Here is a 21,097-nt window from a genome sequence, read left to right as displayed (position 1 = left end):
TGTAACGTGTATAAGGGGCTCTTTTGTGGTGTAATGTGTATAAGGGGACTACTGTGCGGTATAATATAATTAACTGGCACTACTGTGAGGTGTAATGTGACTAATTCTTTCTGGCACAGGGCACCAAATGTCCAGTTACGGTTCTGTCCCACTGTATTCATTATTATTAATTAGTGTGATGCTCTAGGTGTGGCTTTACGTGGCTTTCTTTTCTAAATGCATTTGTGAATTCAAAATAAAAGGAGTAAAGGGTAATAGACTTGTAAGCAGGTAAAATAATCTACAGGCACTTTACACACAGGGTACTAACCTATAGTAGGCACAAATGCTACATAGGATGTAATCTATTCAAAGCAGCTTACTTACTTATCGGTCTCCTTCTCATTGTGCTGCTTTGGCTGTGGCTGTAGAACGTTATTAACCAGTTCAGTGATCCCACTAAAGGGAAACCACCTGTTTGAATAAGCAAATAATGCAACTTAACAACCATAAGAACAAGCGACAGACCCAACATGTTGTTTTTCCCCATCACTACAGACAGGCAGAAAAAGCTTGCAGCCAGTGAGAGAATGGCAGCTGCAGCACTCAGCCAGCAAAAGAGGTAAAAGGAAACATATATAGGTCTTACAGAGAAAACTAGTCCACAAGCAGGCAGGAGAAAAACTACATCCAACTAATGTGGATGGGGTAAGAAAGCTGCGTGGAGCCGTCTTACAAGCCAGTCAGAAAGCACATGACACACTGGATGCAGCCTATTAGGTATCTGTGTCGCCTAATACCAGAACACCAGAAAAAGTTGCAAAAAAAGCAAAAACACAGCAAAACAAAGAAAAGTCAAACAAAATCAAGCCTACTGCACCATGAAGGTGGTTACTTACTGCGACAGTTGGGGTTTTTGTTCTTCTTTCACCCTAAAAAGATAAGTTTGCACAGCTGAGTGCAACATACAGCAAACATCCCGCAGGATGAAACAGTGGCGTGCTTTATTTTATCAACATCAGTATTCAAGAGTGGAAATGTTTAAGAATGCAGAAAAAAAAGGAAAAAAGTAGCAAACAACAAGTAACGGCAAAAATAAACTTAAATTGAAAAAAATAAATATAAGCATTTTAATTTTGATGTGCATTGGGTTTGTCTTCTCTACAGGGAATAGTCATACCTTATCTGTAATGTAACTTAAAGCAAAGGGTGCCTGAAGGGCTGCAAAGTGTCATTTGTGCAAGCATGATACATACGGTAACGTCATGTTAGCAAACGTTAAGGTCGGTTGTATTAATGTGCCCCCCGCGAGTCCAGGCCTCAACGGGGGTGAGTTCGGTTGCTGTTGCCGGCTGTAATGGCAACTTGCCCAACTCGCTCCTAACGGAATAGACTAGAGATCATTTTGTGAACTGGGCATTGGGAATAGTGATCCCTATTAAGAGCATGTTCTTTAGTTATAAGAATAAGCAACCAGACAGTGGTTTCATATCTAAACTCTATGGGGTTTATGCAGAGTTGAATGCAAACACATCTTACGCCCTTTTTACCCATAACCTACAGTTTTTCTAATAGTCTAATAGTGTGAAGTTTTATACTTATTGTTAGCCAAGCCGATATGTATTTTACGTTGGAGACTTCTTTCAAGAAGGAAGTAGGAGGGTACATGTACTGTAGATATGGCCAAAGAGCAAAAAGGGCGTGGTCATGCAAAATGCGCCCCATGTTGACCAATAAAAAGACGCATCTACACCTGATGGAAAGTGGATCCCTAGTGGGTGAAAAATACAAAATGATAATAAAGAAAAAAAAAATGATCACGCAATTAGGCAAAACCATGTTGCACTGCAGGAGGGGCAGATGTAACATGTGCAGAGAGAGTTAGATTTGGGTGGGTTATATTGTTTATGTGCATGGTAAATACTGGCTACTTTATTTCTACATTGCAATTTAGATTTCAGTTTGAACACACCCCACCCAAATCTCTCTGCACATGTTACATCTGCCCCACCTGCAGTGCAGCACGGTTTTGCCCAGTTGTTAGATAATTTACTTTATTTACAAACATGAATCAGGCCCTTTGTTCGGAACATATTTTGCAGTTGTGGGTTTGACGCAAACTCTGTGCAACGCCGTATGAGCACCGATATTTGCCTTTTTTTTAGAAAAAAACTGTTCCAGATATCCTGAATTGGGAACCACAGCTGATAACTTCCGCACTGGCAGCTAATATTCCATTATCCAATAAATGTCCTGTTAAACTGATCTAAAGGCGGTTACAGGTTATAGATCAAGAATAAATAGCAGTACTATATGCCTATATTTACCATCATATTATAGACTATATTGTATTATACTATATTATATTATTTTATGGAACCGGTGGAATTTCAGCAAGATTTGCAATGAAGTTAATTTACAGCCCAGTCATTACATGTAGACCACTGAAACTATTGCATCTTGCAGCCACAATTCTGACACACATAACAGGAAAAATCTATTACATACTATTGCAAAAATCATTCGATGCCATTAAAAATGACATACATTAATACGTACAAACAAACAGATAAGTATTTTTTATTTCAGATACAGTATACACATTAATTACATTTTAGATAGGCAGAGAGGATTGTGGGGGAGTAGCGCTGAGAAGGCACTCTGAATTTTACATTTGCTTTAAGGAAAACAAACAGACGCTGACACCCTAGTGTAAAACAGTTACTAGAACAGTATAATAAAATAACAGAAATAACCATTTGTCGCAATGGGGAAAATATTAAACAAACATAGTAGCTATAAGAGTTAGTACAACAGCAATATACAGAAGGTGACTGCTGCATCCCTGTAGCCTTTGAGTGGTAATCAGGCCACAGATATATTGCTACTAGGTGCTTCATCGCGCCCTACGGGCGCTCTTCACACTGTCACAAGGGGCTACGCCCCCTTAACCCTTGCATGCCTTTCTGGGGTTTAATATTTGTATTATATGGAATATTACCTGCATTCCTTTGTTAGTGGCTAAATATTGCACAATGAAAGGGTGTGCGATGGTGAAGGAGGCGCAGCCCCTTGCGACGGCGTGAACAGCACCTGCAGGGCACGATGTACAGAATGTAGCGGGTGCGGGGGGGGGGACTGCGGATGGTGTCTGTAGATGCTGCGGGTGGAGGGGGGGGGCATAAGTGGGGGTGGGGCCCGGATGGGGAAGGTTCGGGAGGTGCTGCGGGTGGGGGAGGGGCAGAGGAGTGGGGGATGCAGATGGGGGAGGGGTCCGGAGGCACTGCAGGTGGGGGAGGAGCAGGGGTGCCACGGGTGGGAGAGGGGCAGGTGTGGGGATGTTGTGGATGGGTGAAGGGTTCCGGAGGTGCTGTGGGATGGGAAGGGACGGGAGTGCCGGGGGTGGGGTAGGGGACCGCAGGCACCATGGGTAGGGTAGGGGCAGGTACGGGTGGTGCGGCGGATGGGAAAGGAGGTCCGGAGGTGCTGCAGGTGGTGGAGGGGCAGGTGCTGGGGTGCCATTGGTGGGGGAGGGGTGGGTGAGGGGGGGACCGCGGATGGAGGAGGGTGTCTGCAGATGCTGCAGGTGGAGGGGGGCAGGTGTGGGGGGAAACATATAAGGGGGTGAATGGTGGAGGGGGCCTGGAGGTGCTGTGGGTGGTGAAGGGGCGGAGGAGTGGGAGCCGCGGGTGGTGTAGGGGGTCTGGAGGCACAGCATGTGGGGGAGGGGTGGAGTGCCGCATGTGGTGGAGGGGAAGGTGCGGAGGTGTGGTGCATTGGGGAGAGATCTGGAGGCGCTGCGGGTACTGTACATGCCATAAAACGTAGTTGGAGGGTATGCAGTAACAGGGCCAGGACAGGGGTGACAGAGTCAGAACAGGGTTGACGGGGCCAGGACAGAGGTGACAGGGTCAGAACAGGGGTGAGGGTGCCAGGACAGGGATGACGGGGCCAGGACAGGGGCGATGGGGCCAGGACAGAAATGACAGGGACAGGATAGGGGTGACAGGGCCAGGGTAGGGGCGGCAGGACCAGAACAGGGGTGACGGGGCCAGTATAGGGTTAACAGGGCAAGCACAGGTGTGACAGGGCCAGGATAGGGGTAACAGGGCCAGCATAAGGGTGACAGGGCCAGGATAAGGGTGAAAGGGCCAGGATAAGGGTGACAGGGCAAGGCCAGGGGTGACAGGGACATGACAGAACACAGGGCACGGGAGAGATTGGTATTAGGGACAAAACAGTGGTGACAGACAGATGTGTCTTACCGGAGTCACTGCTGCTGGCTGCTGCTGTTCCACTCCAACCTGTTGGGATCTGCTGCTGCTGGAGACTTGGCATGGCTGACTCTCTCACGCTGGAGTCCTGCTTCCTCTGCCCGTCCGCATCCCTCCCCCCCACTCCTCAGTCACACAGCGCGGACCTCGCGGCTGCCGGGCATTGTGGTAAGGGGAGACTGGGAGTGACTGGTTAGCTCCCAGGAGAAGCTGTGGCTGGAGGGAGGAGTGGGTCGGAGCCTGCAAGCAGCTCGGATTTCTGCAGCGCTACCCGCCAGCTAAAGTGTGTGAATGAGCTGGGCGCACCTCACTGCGGGTGGCAGCGCTGCAGCTAGCGGTGGGGTTGCCGGGGCTGGAGATAACAGAGGCAGTACGGAACCTGCACAGCGGCAGGTGCCCCACAAAACTGCAGCTAAGAAGCGTGGAGTGTGTCAGAAAGTGACGCTCCTCCGCGCCAGAGAGACCCTGCTGAGTATGCCGATGTGGGGGGTCAAGCACACAGTGAGCCGGTGCCCGTCTGTCTGTATGACATACCCCTCACACACCCCCATACCTCCCAAATGTCCCGATTTTCGCGGGACAGTCCCATTTTTTGGGGTCTGTCCCGCTGTCCCACCCGCGGGTCGCAGTGTCCCGTGGTGGGGGGGAGGGGGGCAGTTGGAAAGCTCCTGTACTCGCTGTTCTGCTTAGCAGAGCAGCGGTGAATAGTGGAGACAGAGGGAGAGGGGGCATCAGGGGGTACGGATTAAGGGGGGGTTCCAGCAGCAGAGCCGGATTAAGAGGGGGGGGAGGCAGGGAGTACGTACCGTTGGCCCCACAGTTTTACGGGGCCCCCCGGCTGGAGTAGCTCTGTCCCAGCTCAGAAGCTCCCCCCCCCCCCGTCCTGCCAGCAACAACGGCAGCATTGTGCTACAGTCAGCACACGCTGCTGCGTGTTGTCAAGTCTGTGGTGTTACAGGGAGCAGCAGTCTCCCTGCTTTCTTCTGCCTGTGCGGGTGTGTAGGGGGGTGCGACCACCCCCTCTGGATTTAGCCTTAGCTGAGGGGCCATAATTCCATTAAAAAAAAAAAAGTAAAAAAATCGGAATTTGCATAAGGGGGCGTGGCAGCGCGCCCGCGATTATGCCACGCCCCCAACCCCACAGCAGGCACAGCAATGAAATAGGGCTCCCCTGTCTCAAGTGCCCTGGGCCCCCCGGACTCATAATGAGCCCCTGGGGTCATGCCAGCAGCTCACAGAGCGCTGGGCATGCCCCCTCACTGACAAAAACGGGGACCCTCCCATGAAGCCACGCCCCCTTTTCGCCAAGTGTGTGTCCCTCCTTCTGCCTGAAGAAAGCTCCTAAAGAAAGCTGGGAGGTATGCACCCCTATCTGCCTGAAGAAAGCTGGGAGGTATGCACCCCTGCCTGTGCCATGCCCATACCATCTGCTTCTGCTCCTAGTCACCTGTAGATTTGGCCAGATCTGTGACTCATTTGACTAACTCCGCCCAGTGTTGTGACTCCGCCCAGCGTTAGCAAATGAATCACAAAGTCACAGATCTGGGCTATTATATAGGAGATAGCACAGACCAGGGATGGCCAAAATGTCGAACGCGATCTACCGGTAGATCGCGGAGCTCTCGCCGGTAGATAGCGATCCAGGTATGACTTGCCGCCTCTGCCCGGAGCGTTGCCAATGATGCACTGTGCGGGTGATGTCATGACATCAGCCGCGCACCCGCGCAATGCACGATTGGGAACGCGATGTGAGGAGCCTGTACGCCTGCTGGATGTGGTCCGATCCAGATAGCGCCGGCGGCAGCAGAACAGCAGCTGCTGCGGGAAGCGGAAGCAAGCACGGGAGCAGAATCCAGCCAGCGGGGAGACAGCGAGCCAGCCAGCGGGGATTCAGACAGCTAAAGTAAGTATATCTGGCACTGTGGGCACATGGCATTGTGGGGGCAATTAACTCGCGTGAGTAGATCACAAAAGCTTTTCAGCTTTCAAAGTAGATCACCGACTCCAAAAGTCTGGCCACCCCTGGCATAGACCTTTCAATGAATGTGGTAATTCTCCTCTATAGTATAAAATCATCCAATTGCATAAAGCTCTCACTGGCTATATAAATGATCAGGAATGTCAGGTGCCCCAAATCAAGGCCATCTTAACAGCATTGAAGGCCCTGGGCAAAGCAGTGCGCTGGGACTTCTACTCACCTATTCACGGGAATAAATGAAAAAAACAAATCAGAAGTTACCGGTCGTCTCTCCACATGCTTCCGTACAGTGACTGGCTGTCAGCTCTCTGAGTTCTGGATAGCCCCAACCTTCCACCAATCAACAATCTGACAGACATTTGCTGTCTGGCTGCAGGCTGGAGGCAGGGACAGAACGCTACATTGTGATTGGTGGATAGCTCCAGGCTTCCACCAATCAACAAGCTGACATCCATTTGGTGTCCTGCTACAGCCTGAGGGGCAAGTAGAGAATGCTGCCTGGCCTCTCTGATTGCGTGTAATTCACAATTATAGTGGGCATGCAGCATTCTCTACTTGCCTTCCAAGAGAAGCTGAGGAAGCCCTAGGCAGATGCCCTCTAGCCAAGTCGACCCCTGCTCAAGGGCCCCTAGAATCATAGGGCTCTGGGCATCAGCCCAGTGTGCCGATGTGTTATTATGGTCCTGCCCCAAATGTTAAATTATCAGAACATGTGTTCCCTTGGAGGGGGTCATTCCAATTTTAACATGTCTAAATGTTGGGAAGTTTGCCATAATGACAGTATCCAATAGTACCTTTCCTTACATCCATCAAGTTTACAAAACCACTTATCAAGCCTTTAACACAGTGATGGGTAAGAGGCGGCCCAAAGACCACATGCAACCATTCATTCCCGCTGGATGCCCCATAGGCCCCAGAACTTATGGATCCAGCTTTCAAATGTATTTAATAAATAAAGCTTTTAATTATGCAGCCCATTGTTTCTAATACTATGTGGTAATATTTTCTCTTGTACCCCTCTTGTATGGTAACCCTCCTTTTCTAATCCCTAACCCTCTCTTCCCACAGCCTAACCCTAACCCCCCTACCCTCCCTTCCCCAGCGTAACCCTAAGTGGTGCCTAAACCTAACCTTCCTTCCCGCAGCCTAACTGTAACCCTCCCCCGGGTGCCACCCGGCAATTGGAAACGGGTCCTTCCCGGGTGGGATCCGGCATTGGACCTTTCACACTGGCTCCCCGACTCGGCAATATGCCGGGTTGGGTTGCCATAGCGGCAGGGGTGGAGCCGGAATCGGCGCTGGGAGATGAGCTCATCTCCGCGCCACCTCTCCCTATGTCGTGAACAGGTCCTGAGTCCTGGCAACCCGTTCACACTGCACCTGACCCGGTATTCAACCCGGGAATAACCCTGCTTTATTCCCGGGTTGAATTACCGGGTCAGGCAACCCGGGAATTCGATCACGACTCCTTTCACACCGCACAGTGACCTGTGTCGACCTGGCAATATAACGGGTCAATACCGGGTTATTTGTGCGGTGTGAGATGGGTATAGCTCTAACCCCCCTTCACAGCAGCCTAAACCGAAACCCCACTCACTCTCTCCCCCCCCCCCTTCACTGGCTACCTGTAAAATGGCGAATCGTTTTTAAGATTGGATTGCTTATATCCCTTTCACACTGCCAATGCCGGATCCCACCCGGGAACTGGAAACGGGTCCTTCCTGGGTGGGATTCGGCATTGGCAGCTACTGCAGGCTTTCCTGACCCGGCAATATGCTGGACGGGTTGCCATAGCAGCGGGGGAGCGGAGCCCGCGGCAGGGGCGGAGGCGGCGCTGGGAGATGAGCTCATCTCCGCTCCGCCTTTCCCTATCTAGTACACGGGTCCCGGTTCGCATTGACCCAGGAGCCTGTTTACGCAGCCACTGACCCGGTATTCAACCCGGGTATAACACTGCTTTATACCCAAGTTGAATTGCCGAGTCAGACGACCCGCGATTTCGGCAATCCCCATTTCAAACTGCACACCGACCCGTGTCGACCCGGCAATATGCCGGGTCGATACCGGGTTATTTGTGCGGTGTGAAAGGGGTATTACTTTCGAAGCCCTATATGACCAGGGCCCAAGGTGCTTCTGATTCCTCACTGTCCCACTCGATTACTGCGATCTGTAGATTAAGAACTTTTAGCAGTACCTAGAATCTCCCGTAATTCAACTGGGGGTCGAGCTTTCAACTTTGTGGCTCTGACTTTATGGAACTCTCTTCCCCGCACAGTGCAAGAAGCCGCCACTCTAGAATCCTTAAAAAATAGACTATAGACTTTCCTGTTTACTCAGCATTTCACTAATATCCACTGTTAAGCTTGTTTTGTATTTTGTGCTGTAAAGACAAATGTAAAGCAGTTTGAGTCCTTTTAGGAGAACAGTGCTATATAAATATTATTATTATTATTATTATTATTAAACCTCCCCACGCAGCCTAGTGCGGCAGGTGTGGTCTGCAGCCCACAGCAAAATGGTGCACAGTGCAGCACATCTCACCCCACCAACATTGTTTGTCATTCTGGGAGAGCAGACTTGTAACACTTATGTATTATAGGTGGGTGTTTTTATTTGGTTAAGTGTATTGTTTCGACTTATTACTGTGAAGATTAGAGGGTCACTCTAGAAGCACTTGAAGGGTATCTGGGTGGCCGTCATTGCTTTAACGCATCAATGTATCTTGTCTATGGTGACTTCTGTATTGTGTATTTTATTTTACTTTTTATTAAGTTGGTGCATGGAGTACCAAATTCATTGCCAAATTAAATGGTAGATATGTAATACAGAGAAAATAGTTAAAAGAAACATCAATTTGTCCCTGTGGTATTATAATGATAGCTGAGTAAATAGGATAACGAATGCTTCATAATACATTGAGGTTCATGAACAAATATCGGATTCCTTACCTACATCATTGTGTCTCTCAGCCAAACAAACAGGTTTTTGTAGAGTTTATTTGCTAAACCATAGAAGCTACCAACCGTCTATTTGAAGCTGACAATGTCATTACGAGATGGACATATAGTCCACTTTAGATGACAAAGGCTCCGGAATAATCCACAAAATCGACTCACATTACAGCCTTTGATTTCTCAGCTTCCAAAATTAGCTTCATGTTCTGATTCTAAATTTAAAAGCAGCGAAGTGAAAGTAGGGATTGATTGCCGTTATCTGGTCTAGCCAAATTTGGCAGAGCTCAAGTTTAAATTTGGAAGTATATTTATATAGTGTGAAAACACTGTTATTCCAGCTGTAAGTGGCAAACACACAGCAATCTAGTGCAGTGAGACAACCCATTCCTCTCCATCTGTTGTACAAGTCAGTGTCGGACTGAGGTATGAAGGGCCCACCGGGGGAATGCAGTGATAGGGGACCATATTTTGGGGTGTGACCAGCCTACAAAGGGGGTGTGGCCAGCCTCCACAGAGGCTTGAAATGCACAATAGCCTTGTGCAGTGTAATGAAACATGGGGGGTAATTCCAAGTTGATCGCAGCAGGATTTTTTATAGCAATTTGGCAAAACCATGTGCACTGCAGGGGAGGCAGATATAACATGTGCAGAAAGAGTTAGATTTGGGTGGGTTATTTTATTTCTGTGCAGGGTAAATACTGGCTGCTTTATTTTTACACTGCAAATTAGATTGCAGATTGAACACACCCCACCCAAATCTAACTCTCTCTGCACATGTTAAATCTGCCTCCCCTGCAGTGCACATGGTTTTGCCCAATTGCTAACAAAAATCCTGCTACGATCAACTTGGAATTACCCCCCATATCTATCATGTATAATACAAGTGCACAGTCTGGAACCGGATCCCTAGATGAAGGAGTGGGCCCTCAGGCAGTGGGGCCTACCAGTGGTTTCCCTGGTACCCCTGTGGGCCAGTCCGACCCTGGTAAAAGTACAAGGTCCAGGGCAGCTGATGAGCCACTGGCTACCTGCCTCTGATATAAATGTCTGTGCGGAACGTCCACAAGAGTTGCAGCCTAGTTAAAATACGCTACATATCCAGGTAAAGTTTATGGCTCGTTGAGCACGGGTGTAAGGATACTTAGGGAGAGATGTACTAAGCAGTGATAAAAGTGGAGAAGTGAGCCAGTGGAGAAGTTGCCCATGGCAACTTATCAGCATTGACCTTTATAACTTGCATACTATCAAAGTATACAGAGCAGCTGATTGGTTGTCATGCGCAACTTCTCCACTGGCTCACTCCTCCACTTTTATCACTGCTTAGTACATGTCCCCCTAACTTTATTAGTGAAAAAAAGTGAAATGATATAAAACTAAAATTAGCAAAAATTTTTACCAATGCTAACGAGGAGAGACCAAAGGTTTTTTTTAAAGGAGCAATGCTATGGAACTAAATGAAACGATCAGACATGTTGAGTTTTACAAGCCGACGCTTCATAAATAAACACCAAAGAGTGCGTGCACTCCCTGGCCTGTATACAGTGCTCCGTCCTCAGCCTGGAGAGCAAGGGGATGAATTCCCTATGGCAACCAATAGCCCAAAATAAAAATGATTGCCAGCATGCCCTGGCATTACGACCTACTGATCTATGCAGTGCCTCACACTTAAAGGGCAATTACACATTTATTTATTTTTAAATAGCAATCATTATTAGTTCCTTAGGGGTTTATTTAGCAAGATGAACAAAACATATTTCTTGGGTTATACTGCATAGATTCATACTGGAGATATCGCTATATATACCAAAATATAGGACAGAGGTGGCAATATGCGTGGAAGAGAAAATCCCTATGCGAAGCACAGCACAACACATCTTTCACAAATGTGAGAAACATGTAAAATGCGATCGAGCACAAAACACATGTGCAGACTGATAAGAAAATTCTATTAGATACTTAAAGAATGCAGATTTTATATATCTAATAACGTTCTTTTACATTCGAATATTGGTATGTGTTGGGTATGTGTGACTGGCGGTCAGGCACGGCGCTACCCGCTCAGCAAAGGGATGCAGTGCAGGTAGGCGCCGGACCGGCGCTCTGCCTGCTCTGCATCCCTGCTGCTGCGCCGCCCTGTCTCCCCCTGCTGCTGCCGGCTGCTGTGCCTGTCACACTGTACAGGCAGCGGCGCCGACAGCTAGAAGCCATCCCCTGCAGTGTCCGTATCCTGTTCCTGGCTGAAAAGGGGGCGGAGTTAGATGGAACTGGGGGGGGGGGGGCTACACTGGACCAGGCTGCAGCCTGTTACACAGGATGATGAGATCATGAGCGGCTCCAGCAGCCAGACCTCTTTAGGTGAGTGAATGAAAAGAGAGTGAGCAAGAGAATGTGTATGTATGTATGTATGTATTTATGTATGTGTGTGTATATATATATATATATATATATATATATATATTTATATATATATATATGTGTGTGTGTATGTGGTGTGTGCATCTGTGTATGTGTGACTGGGCAGTGTTTAAGCGTCACTACTACTAGGTGGCGTTGTGTGTAAGCATCACTACTACAGGGGGCGTTGTGTGTAAGCATCACTACTACAGGGGGCGTTGTGTGTAAGCATCATTACTACAGGGGGCGTTGTGTGTTTAAGCGTCACTACTACTAGGTGGCATTGTGTGTAAGCATCACTACTACAGGGGGCGTTGTGTGTAAGCGTCACTACTACAGGGGGCGTTGTGTGTTTAAGCGTCACTACTACTAGGTGGCATTGTGTGACTAGGTGGCGTTGTGTGTAAGCGTCACTACTACTAGGTGGCGTTGTGTGTAAGCATCACTACTACAGGGGGCGTTGTGTGTAAGGGTCACTACTACAGGGGGCGTTGTGTGTTTAAGCGTCACTACTACTAGGTGGCATTGTGTGACTAGGTGGCGTTGTGTGTAAGCGTCACTACTACAGGGGGCGTTGTGTGTGTAAGCGTCACTACTACAGGGGGCGTTGTGTGTAAGCATCACTACTACAGGGGGCGTTGTGTGTAAGCATCACTACTACAGGGGGCATTGTGTGTAAGCGTCACTACTACAGGGGGCGTTGTGTGTTTAAGCGTCACTACTACTAGGTGGCATTGTGTGTAAGCGTCACTACTACAGGGGGCATTGTGTGATTAAGCATCACTACTACAGAGGGCGTTGTGTGCATAAGCGTCACTACTACAGGGGGCGTTGTGTGCATAAGCGTCACTACTACAGGGGGCGTTGTGTGTAAGCATCACTACTACAGGGGGCGTTGTGTGTAAGCGTCACTACTACAGGGGGCGTTGTGTGTAAGCGTCACTACTACAGGGGGCGTTGTGTGTAAGCGTCACTACTACAGGGGGCGTTGTGTGTAAGCGTCACTACTACAGGGGGCGTTGTGTGTTTAAGCGTCACTACTACTAGGTGGCATTGTGTGTAAATGTCACTACTACAGGGGGCATTGTGTGATTAAGCATCACTACTACAGAGGGCGTTGTGTGCATAAGCGTCACTACTACAGGGGGCGTTGTGTGCATAAGCGTCACTACTACAGGGGGCGTTGTGTAAGCATCACTACTACAGGGGGCGTTGTGTGTTTAAGCGTCACTACTACTAGGTGGCATTGTGTGTAAGCGTCACTACTACAGGGGGCGTTGTGTGTAAGCGTCACTACTACAGGGGGCGTTGTGTGTTTAAGCGTCACTACTACTAGGTGGCATTGTGTGTAAGCGTCACTACTACAGGGGGCGTTGTGTGTAAGCGTCACTACTACAGGGGGCGTTGTGTGTAAGCGTCACTACTACAGGGGGCGTTGTGTGTAAGCATCACTACTACAGGGGGCGTTGTGTGTAAGCGTCACTACTACAGGGGGCGTTGTGTGTTTAAGCGTCACTACTACTAGGTGGCATTGTGTGACTAGGTGGCGTTGTGTGTAAGCGTCACTACTACTAGGTGGCGTTGTGTGTAAGCATCACTACTACAGGGGGCGTTGTGTGTTTAAGCGTCACTACTACTAGGTGGCATTGTGTGACTAGGTGGCGTTGTGTGTAAGCGTCACTACTACAGGGGGCGTTGTGGGTGTGTAAGCGTCACTACTACAGGGGGCGTTGTGTGTGTAAGCGTCACTACTACAGGGGGCGTTGTGTGTAAGCATCACTACTACAGGGGGCGTTGTGTGTAAGCATCACTACTACAGGGGGCATTGTGTGTAAGCGTCACTACTACAGGGGGCGTTGTGTGTTTAAGCGTCACTACTACTAGGTGGCATTGTGTGTAAGCGTCACTACTACAGGGGGCATTGTGTGATTAAGCATCACTACTACAGAGGGCGTTGTGTGCATAAGCGTCACTACTACAGGGGGCGTTGTGTGCATAAGCGTCACTACTACAGGGGGCGTTGTGTGTAAGCATCACTACTACAGGGGGCGTTGTGTGTAAGCGTCACTACTACAGGGGGCGTTGTGTGTAAGCGTCACTACTACAGGGGGCGTTGTGTGTAAGCATCACTACTACAGGGGGCGTTGTGTGTAAGCGTCACTACTACAGGGGGCGTTGTGTGTTTAAGCGTCACTACTACTAGGTGGCATTGTGTGTAAATGTCACTACTACAGGGGGCATTGTGTGATTAAGCATCACTACTACAGAGGGCGTTGTGTGCATAAGCGTCACTACTACAGGGGGCGTTGTGTGCATAAGCGTCACTACTACAGGGGGCGTTGTGTAAGCATCACTACTACAGGGGGCGTTGTGTGTTTAAGCGTCACTACTACTAGGTGGCATTGTGTGTAAGCGTCACTACTACAGGGGGCGTTGTGTGTAAGCATCACTACTACAGAGGGCGTTGTGTGCATAAGCGTCACTACTACAGGGGGCGTTGTGTGCATAAGCGTCACTACTACAGGGGGCGTTGTGTGTAAGCATCACTACTACAGGGGGCGTTGTGTGTAAGCGTCACTACTACAGGGGGCGTTGTGTGTAAGCGTCACTACTACAGGGGGCGTTGTGTGTAAGCATCACTACTACAGGGGGCGTTGTGTGTAAGCGTCACTACTACAGGGGGCGTTGTGTGTTTAAGCGTCACTACTACTAGGTGGCATTGTGTGTAAATGTCACTACTACAGGGGGCATTGTGTGATTAAGCATCACTACTACAGAGGGCGTTGTGTGCATAAGCGTCACTACTACAGGGGGCGTTGTGTGCATAAGCGTCACTACTACAGGGGGCGTTGTGTAAGCATCACTACTACAGGGGGCGTTATGTGTTTAAGCGTCACTACTACTAGGTGGCATTGTGTGTAAGCGTCACTACTACAGGGGGCGTTGTGGGTAAGCGTCACTACTACAGGGGGCGCTGTGTGTTTAAGCGTCACTACTACTAGGTGGCATTGTGTGTAAGCGTCACTACTACAGGGGGCGTTGTGTGTAAGCGTCACTACTACAGGGGGCGTTGTGTGTAAGCGTCACTACTACAGGGGGCGTTGTGTGTAAGCGTCACTACTACAGGGGGCGTTGTGTGTTTAAGCGTCACTACTACTAGGTGGCATTGTGTGACTAGGTGGCGTTGTGTGTAAGCGTCACTACTACTAGGTGGCGTTGTGTGTAAGCATCACTACTACAGGGGGCGTTGTGTGTTTAAGCGTCACTACTACTAGGTGGCATTGTGTGACTAGGTGGCGTTGTGTGTAAGCGTCACTACTACAGGGGGCGTTGTGTGTGTAAGCGTCACTACTACAGGGGGCGTTGTGTGTAAGCATCACTACTACAGGGGGCGTTGTGTGTAAGCATCACTACTACAGGGGGCGTTGTGTGTAAGCATCACTACTACAGGGGGCATTGTGTGTAAGCGTCACTACTACAGGGGGCGTTGTGTGTTTAAGCGTCACTACTACTAGGTGGCATTGTGTGTAAGCGTCACTACTACAGGGGGCATTGTGTGATTAAGCATCACTACTACAGAGGGCGTTGTGTGCATAAGCGTCACTACTACAGGGGGCGTTGTGTGCATAAGCGTCACTACTACAGGGGGCGTTGTGTGTAAGCATCACTACTACAGGGGGCGTTGTGTGTTTAAGCGTCACTACTACTAGGTGGCATTGTGTGTAAGCGTCACTACTACAGGGGGCGTTGTGTGTAAGCGTCACTACTACAGGGGGCGTTGTGTGTTTAAGCGTCACTACTACTAGGTGGCATTGCGTGTAAGCGTCACTACTACAGGGGGCGTTGTGTGTAAGCGTCACTACTACAGGGGGCGTTGTGTGTAAGCGTCACTACTACAGGGGGCGTTGTGTGTTTAAGCGTCACTACTACTAGGTGGCATTGTGTGTAAGCGTCACTACTACAGGTGGCGTTGTGTGTAAGCATCACTACTACAGGGGGCATTCTGTGTAAGCGACACTGCTACAGGGGGCACTGTCCCTTTGTAAAGTATGGGAGGCGCAAATTTATAGTTTGCAGGGGGGCGCCAAACACCCTAGCACCGGCCCTGCTGGCGGTCTCACAATACTGACAGCGACATTCAGGCTGTCGCATGGGCAGCTTGGGGGGAAGGGGGGTAAGCGGAACGAAGCCCCTTGCGGGCTCACTGCGCTCGCCACAGGTTATATTCCCACTCTATTGGCTAATGGACGTCACGTGTTTTGGTTATCCAATAAGAAAAATCCAGAAAAAAAGAACTTGCGATAATTCTGGTGTTAAGAACAGAGTAAATCCGAACCCGCTCATCTCTATACTTTTCTTTGCATTTTATGCATTGTTCGCATTGCAGATGAGACAGAACACCACTCACAGTGTGCCAGAGATGCCGGGCTGCAACTATAACTGCACAGAAATTTGTTTTAAGCATGTACAAAGTTGCAGATGAAGCACAAAGGAACGTGGCGGGCGTGATAAGAAGCTGCGTCCGCTGCATCGTAGCACTTCTTACATAGATTCAGACGCCTAGAAAAATGAGTCATTTTGTAATCTAGCAAAGTAGTTTTGTTGCTTCCAGTATTTATGTGAATAAGGCGCACATTTTTAGCAAGAAAGACACTCGGCGCGGCTGAGCCGCCTAGGACCTGGCAAACCAAGAGGGGCTATTTGCAGCAATTTGAGCAGCAGTGTATTAGGATACATCTGTAAGATAAAGAGTAAGGACCCACCTGAGCAGGCCCGGCGCTACTCACTCAGCCAAGGGATGCAGTGCAGAGAGGCGCTGGGACGGAGAGGCGCTCCCCCTGCTCTGCATCCCCTCCCTGCTGCTGCGCCGTCCTGTCCCCCCTGCTGCTGCTGCCAGCTGCTGTGCCTGTCACTGTGTGACAGGCAGCGGCGCCGGCAGCATGAAAAGCCTCCTCCCCTCCCCTCCCCTCACCTGTCTGACAGCGGCTGTGTACGGAACAGAGGAGGGGGCGGAGATAAATGGGACGGAAGGGGCGGAGCTAAATGGGATGGAAGGGGCGGAGCTAAACGGACCAGGCTGCTGTAGAGCGAGGGACAGTAATTACAGTGGCGGCCAGCCAGACTTAGGTAAGTGGAGGGTGAGAGAGAAATGTATGTGTGTGTGTAAAGTGGGGGGGTGAGTGTATGGTGGAGGTGTGTGTGTGTGTGTGTGTGTGTGTGTTTGTGTGTATGGTGGGTATGTATGTGTGTATATATGTGTGAATTGTGTGTGAGGTATGTCTGTGTGCACACGCATTATGGACGCTACTACTTGGGGGGCATTACATGTAAGGACGCTACTACTACTGGGGGGGGCATTACGTATAACGAGTTAACGACGCTACTACTGGGGGGGCATTACATGTAAGGACGCTACTACTACTGGGGGGGGGGGCATTACGTACAACGACGCCACTACTGGGGGAGGGGGGGGCATTACATGTAAGTACGCTACTACGCTACATTATGTATAAGGACGCTGCTACTGGGGGAGGGGGCATTACTTATAAGGACGCTACTACTGGGGGGCATTATGTATAACGATGCTACTACTACTGGGGGGAGCATTACGTATAAGGAAGCTACTACTACTTGGGGGCATTACGTATAAGGACGCTATACTACTAGGGGGCATTACGTATAAGGACACTTCTGCTACTGGGGGTGCACTACGTATAAGGACGCTACTACTACTTGGGGGCATTAAGTATAAGGACGCTACTACTACTAGGGGGGAATTACGTATAAGGACACTTCTGCTACTGGGGGTGCACTACGTATAAGGACGCTACTACTACTGGGGGGGCATTACATATAAGGATGCTACTACTACTACTAGGGGGCATTACGTATAAGGACGCTACTACTACTAGGGGGGAATTACGTTTAAGGACACTTCTGCTACTGGGGTGCATTACATATAAGGACGCTACTACTACGGATGGGACATTACGTATAAGATGAATAAAATTGTGCTCTACTGTGTGGCGTAATTTTAATTGGGGTACTATTGTGTGGCCATGCCCCTTACTTGTGAGACCACACCCCTTTTCCCGGCGTGCGCCAAAGGCACGCGCTGACCCTTTGTTGAATATGGGAGGGCGTAAATGTATAGTTTGCAGGAGGGCGCCGAACACCCTAGCACCGGCCCTGCACCCGAGCAATGTCTGGGCCAGTCCATTTAGTTAATGTCTGATTTAGTTGAGTATAAACACATAAATTCTTCAATTAATTATTTAGCTCAATTATACAGAAACTTTAATATGTACTTATTTACTTGGTCTTCTACAGTATACCACTCTAGAGCTAAACAATATCCTATAGCAATGGTTCTCAAACCTGGACTGCCTCAGGACACTTGCAGGGATGCCCTGGGTTGGTGGTCCATGACCAATTCAAATTATGTATGGACAATGTAATAGGCCAAACCAATGCTCATGGCTTCCTAAAATACAATTTGTGGACGAACAGAAGCAAATTTTGTCTCTCACCACATAACGGAACCTAAGGATGACATATAAACACAATTCACTTAATTTTACATTTTTGTTCTGAATTTCTCAATAAGAAACTTTTGGCCTAGGGGTGCCATGAAAAAAATTCTGATACTCTAGGGGCGCCTTGATTTCAAAACGTCCACTGTCCTATATAATAAATGGCTACTGCAGCTCCTCTCCTCTATGGGGGAAATTCAAATGTTTTGCGCACCGGCGGCCACTAGATGGCACCCAATGGAGCAATTCAAGTGTTGCTCCACTCGGGCGCACACAGCCACTGGTGCTGACATTAATGTTATGTTGTTGCGATATTTTGATGGGCTGGTTACTAGTATCATATGAAAGCAGTCACCCTAAGCCAGTGGTTCTCAAACTCGGTTCTCAGGACCCCACACAGTTCATGTTTTCCAGGTCACTCAGCAGGTGCACTGTGTATCACCAACTGTCACATTTTAAAACTCTACAGGAGACCTGCAAAACATGAACCTTGTGGGGTCCTGAGGACCGAGTTTGAGAACCTGTACCCTAAGCTAATATTAAGGCACCATATCTAACTGGCTTTTGCAACTTGTCCAACCCTAGTTTAAGTGATGCATTTTGGAACAACAGTGGTGTGTGTGGTTTATGCCTTTTAGCACCAGAAGACTATTTTTCTCTCCCTGAATTGCTTATTAAGAGAACCCAATTCATAGATTTGGCCTATTCAGCTCACAAAGCAGGACTGGGAAGCAGGATTTCTAGTTTCCTGTTTCCAGCTAATTACATCTCTTTCCATTCATGCCTAATTGCAGTTGTCATTCATTTAAAGCCTCGGCACCATCCACATTTCCTTTTTTAACAAGCGCACTTTAAATACACTATTTATAAGTAAAAGCATAGACAGAAAGCCGTGTTCAGGCTGCACAGCACGTGCTCTCCCCGCTCCGCAACAGCAGAACTTTTAACCTATAAATTGTGAAGAACAGTATTAAATGCCTACAACATCCCAACACAGAGAGAGGAGCTGGGTAAGAAGATATTCCAGATCATAAAGCCCAGATTTAGCAAGCCTTGGAGAGTGATAAACTGCACGGTGATAAAGTGCCAGCCAATCAGCTCCTAACGGTCATGTTACAGGCTGTATTTGAATAATGACACTATGGAGCTGATTAAATTGCACGTGATAAAGTATCAACCAATCAATTGGAAAGAAAGTAAAAGAACCCAAAAAAGAGTTATATTATAGAGTGGAGGCAACTGTGCAGCAAATCTACAATTGTAAATGCAGTATATTGTCACAAACCCTGACCAGTGTAATGTTGGGGGGAATTCAATTACAAGCGTAGGGAGCAAATTGCCATTGCCGCGACATTTAAAAGCCGCCAACCGCACCGTGTCTTGCACTCTTTGCCTGCCCCAAGTGAATCCCAAATTCACTCAAAAGTGATTGATACCGTATGGGGCTGCGAACACTTTTGTGCAAGATCTGGCTGCCGCAAAGCGCAACTACTGCCATGCTGATTCGGCCAGGTGGACACAGTTCCCCTCTATGGGTGAAAATTCATGTAGAGAAGGAACGTTTGTATAAATAAAACATAAATTACAGTTTAAAAGACTTTAAATAATACACAATAATAACAAACTACTGTACAGGACAATAATAGTGCAAAATACTGTCTGGGCAAATTTCCTGGTACAAAATTACAGAAAACATTGGGTAAAACGAAGTAAACGGACACATTGAAATAATGTACAGGGCTGGATTAGGCCTTTGAGGGGCCCGGGGCATCTAACACAGGGAGGACCCCCTCCCTTGTGTCAGCACCTGCGCAGGTCCTACTGCACCTGGGCACCTGACAGGAGTCGGGAGATGGGACCCGGGGCTCGCGTGATGCCAGGGCTGCGGCAGTGTGCCGGGTAGTCAGCAGCCGGAGGAGCAGTGTAGCAGGGGTGCAGGACATGGAAGTCAGTGCAGGCCCTCGCTGGGTTGCAGCCATGGTCCTGCCGGGTGAATCCATGCAGCAGGATGCAGACCGCGGTGATCGGTGCAGGGGCCTCTCTCCTGGGGGTAGACCCCAGGAGAGAGTCCCAGGCACATCTGCCCAGGTCAGCATCCGATCTGTGGCAGCTGGTGGGGGGGCCCTTTTAGAAACTTACTCCCACGCCCCCCTACCCCTAATTCAGCTCTGACTACTGATGGATTTAGGGTACCTCTCAAAAAAGTATCATGAGACAGATGCACCAAGCCTTGGAGAGAGATAAAATGGAGAGAGATAAAGTACCAAGCAATCAGCTAATTTTTCAAACACAGCCTGTAACATGGCAATTAGGGCAAATCTTTATCTCACTCCACTTTATCACTCTCCAGGACATCTTCCCCAATATCTGATAAACTGTATAATCAGCGGGGTGCAGAATGGGGTGGACAACATTCACATTAAATGCTTGTTTGCTTTGTCAACCAATATTTACAGATGTGTAAACTTACATCCTTGCTGCAGTCACGCTAAACAGCCCTTCAAGTCATGCCATGCTGTGGCAGGACTAGGTAGCGCCAAGCGTCTTAGACGCAATGAAATGCAATAGGATGCACGGGCAGCTTCTGCTGATTAAAATGATATGCAGCATGCCTATATTCTATGTGTAATAGCGGCTCTATATGTATCTGAAATGAAACGTTACAGTGTTTTCCAGGAAAACACTGTAGCATAGCATTTTGTATGCATATACAGTCACACAGAGAATATAGGCATGCTGCATTTCATTTTAATCAGCAGAAGCTGCTCGTGCATCCTATAGCATTACATTACGTCTAACATTAGATGTAATGTAATGCATTACGCAGAAAAAAAAACACAAAAATAGACGATCAGCACAAACGGCTCGGGAGCAGCATTCACGCGTAGCGCATGGAGCAAAGTTGTAAGAGGACACATCTCTACTGTAGTGTATTTCCCCAGCTCGGCAGATATGCTTTTTTTTTTTTATTGTAACTTTATTGTC

The 21,097-nt window shown here is 48.5% G+C and overlaps 1 protein-coding gene across 39 annotated transcripts in view; it reads right to left on the bottom strand.

Moving 5' to 3' along the window:
* RIMS2 (regulating synaptic membrane exocytosis 2) overlaps nucleotides 1-21,097 on the bottom strand; it is a 995,106-nt gene that overhangs the window by 858,160 nt on the left and 115,849 nt on the right. For 27 of the 39 annotated variants that reach the window (XM_063924252.1, XM_063924259.1, XM_063924274.1 and 24 more), the window contains exon 2: nucleotides 879-911. The exons of the other annotated variants lie outside the window; for them this stretch is intronic. In XM_063924252.1, coding sequence (XP_063780322.1) covers nucleotides 879-911 — 33 coding nt within the window. The remainder of the gene's footprint in view (nucleotides 1-878; nucleotides 912-21,097) is intronic. 39 annotated transcript variants of the gene reach the window in all.

This window comes from Pseudophryne corroboree, chromosome 5 (genome assembly GCF_028390025.1).
Source record: "Pseudophryne corroboree isolate aPseCor3 chromosome 5, aPseCor3.hap2, whole genome shotgun sequence".
In the NCBI taxonomy this organism is placed as follows: Eukaryota; Metazoa; Chordata; class Amphibia; order Anura; family Myobatrachidae; genus Pseudophryne; species Pseudophryne corroboree.
Note: the sequence above shows the minus strand (reverse complement) of the source record. Positions and strands in the feature narration are given on the sequence as shown.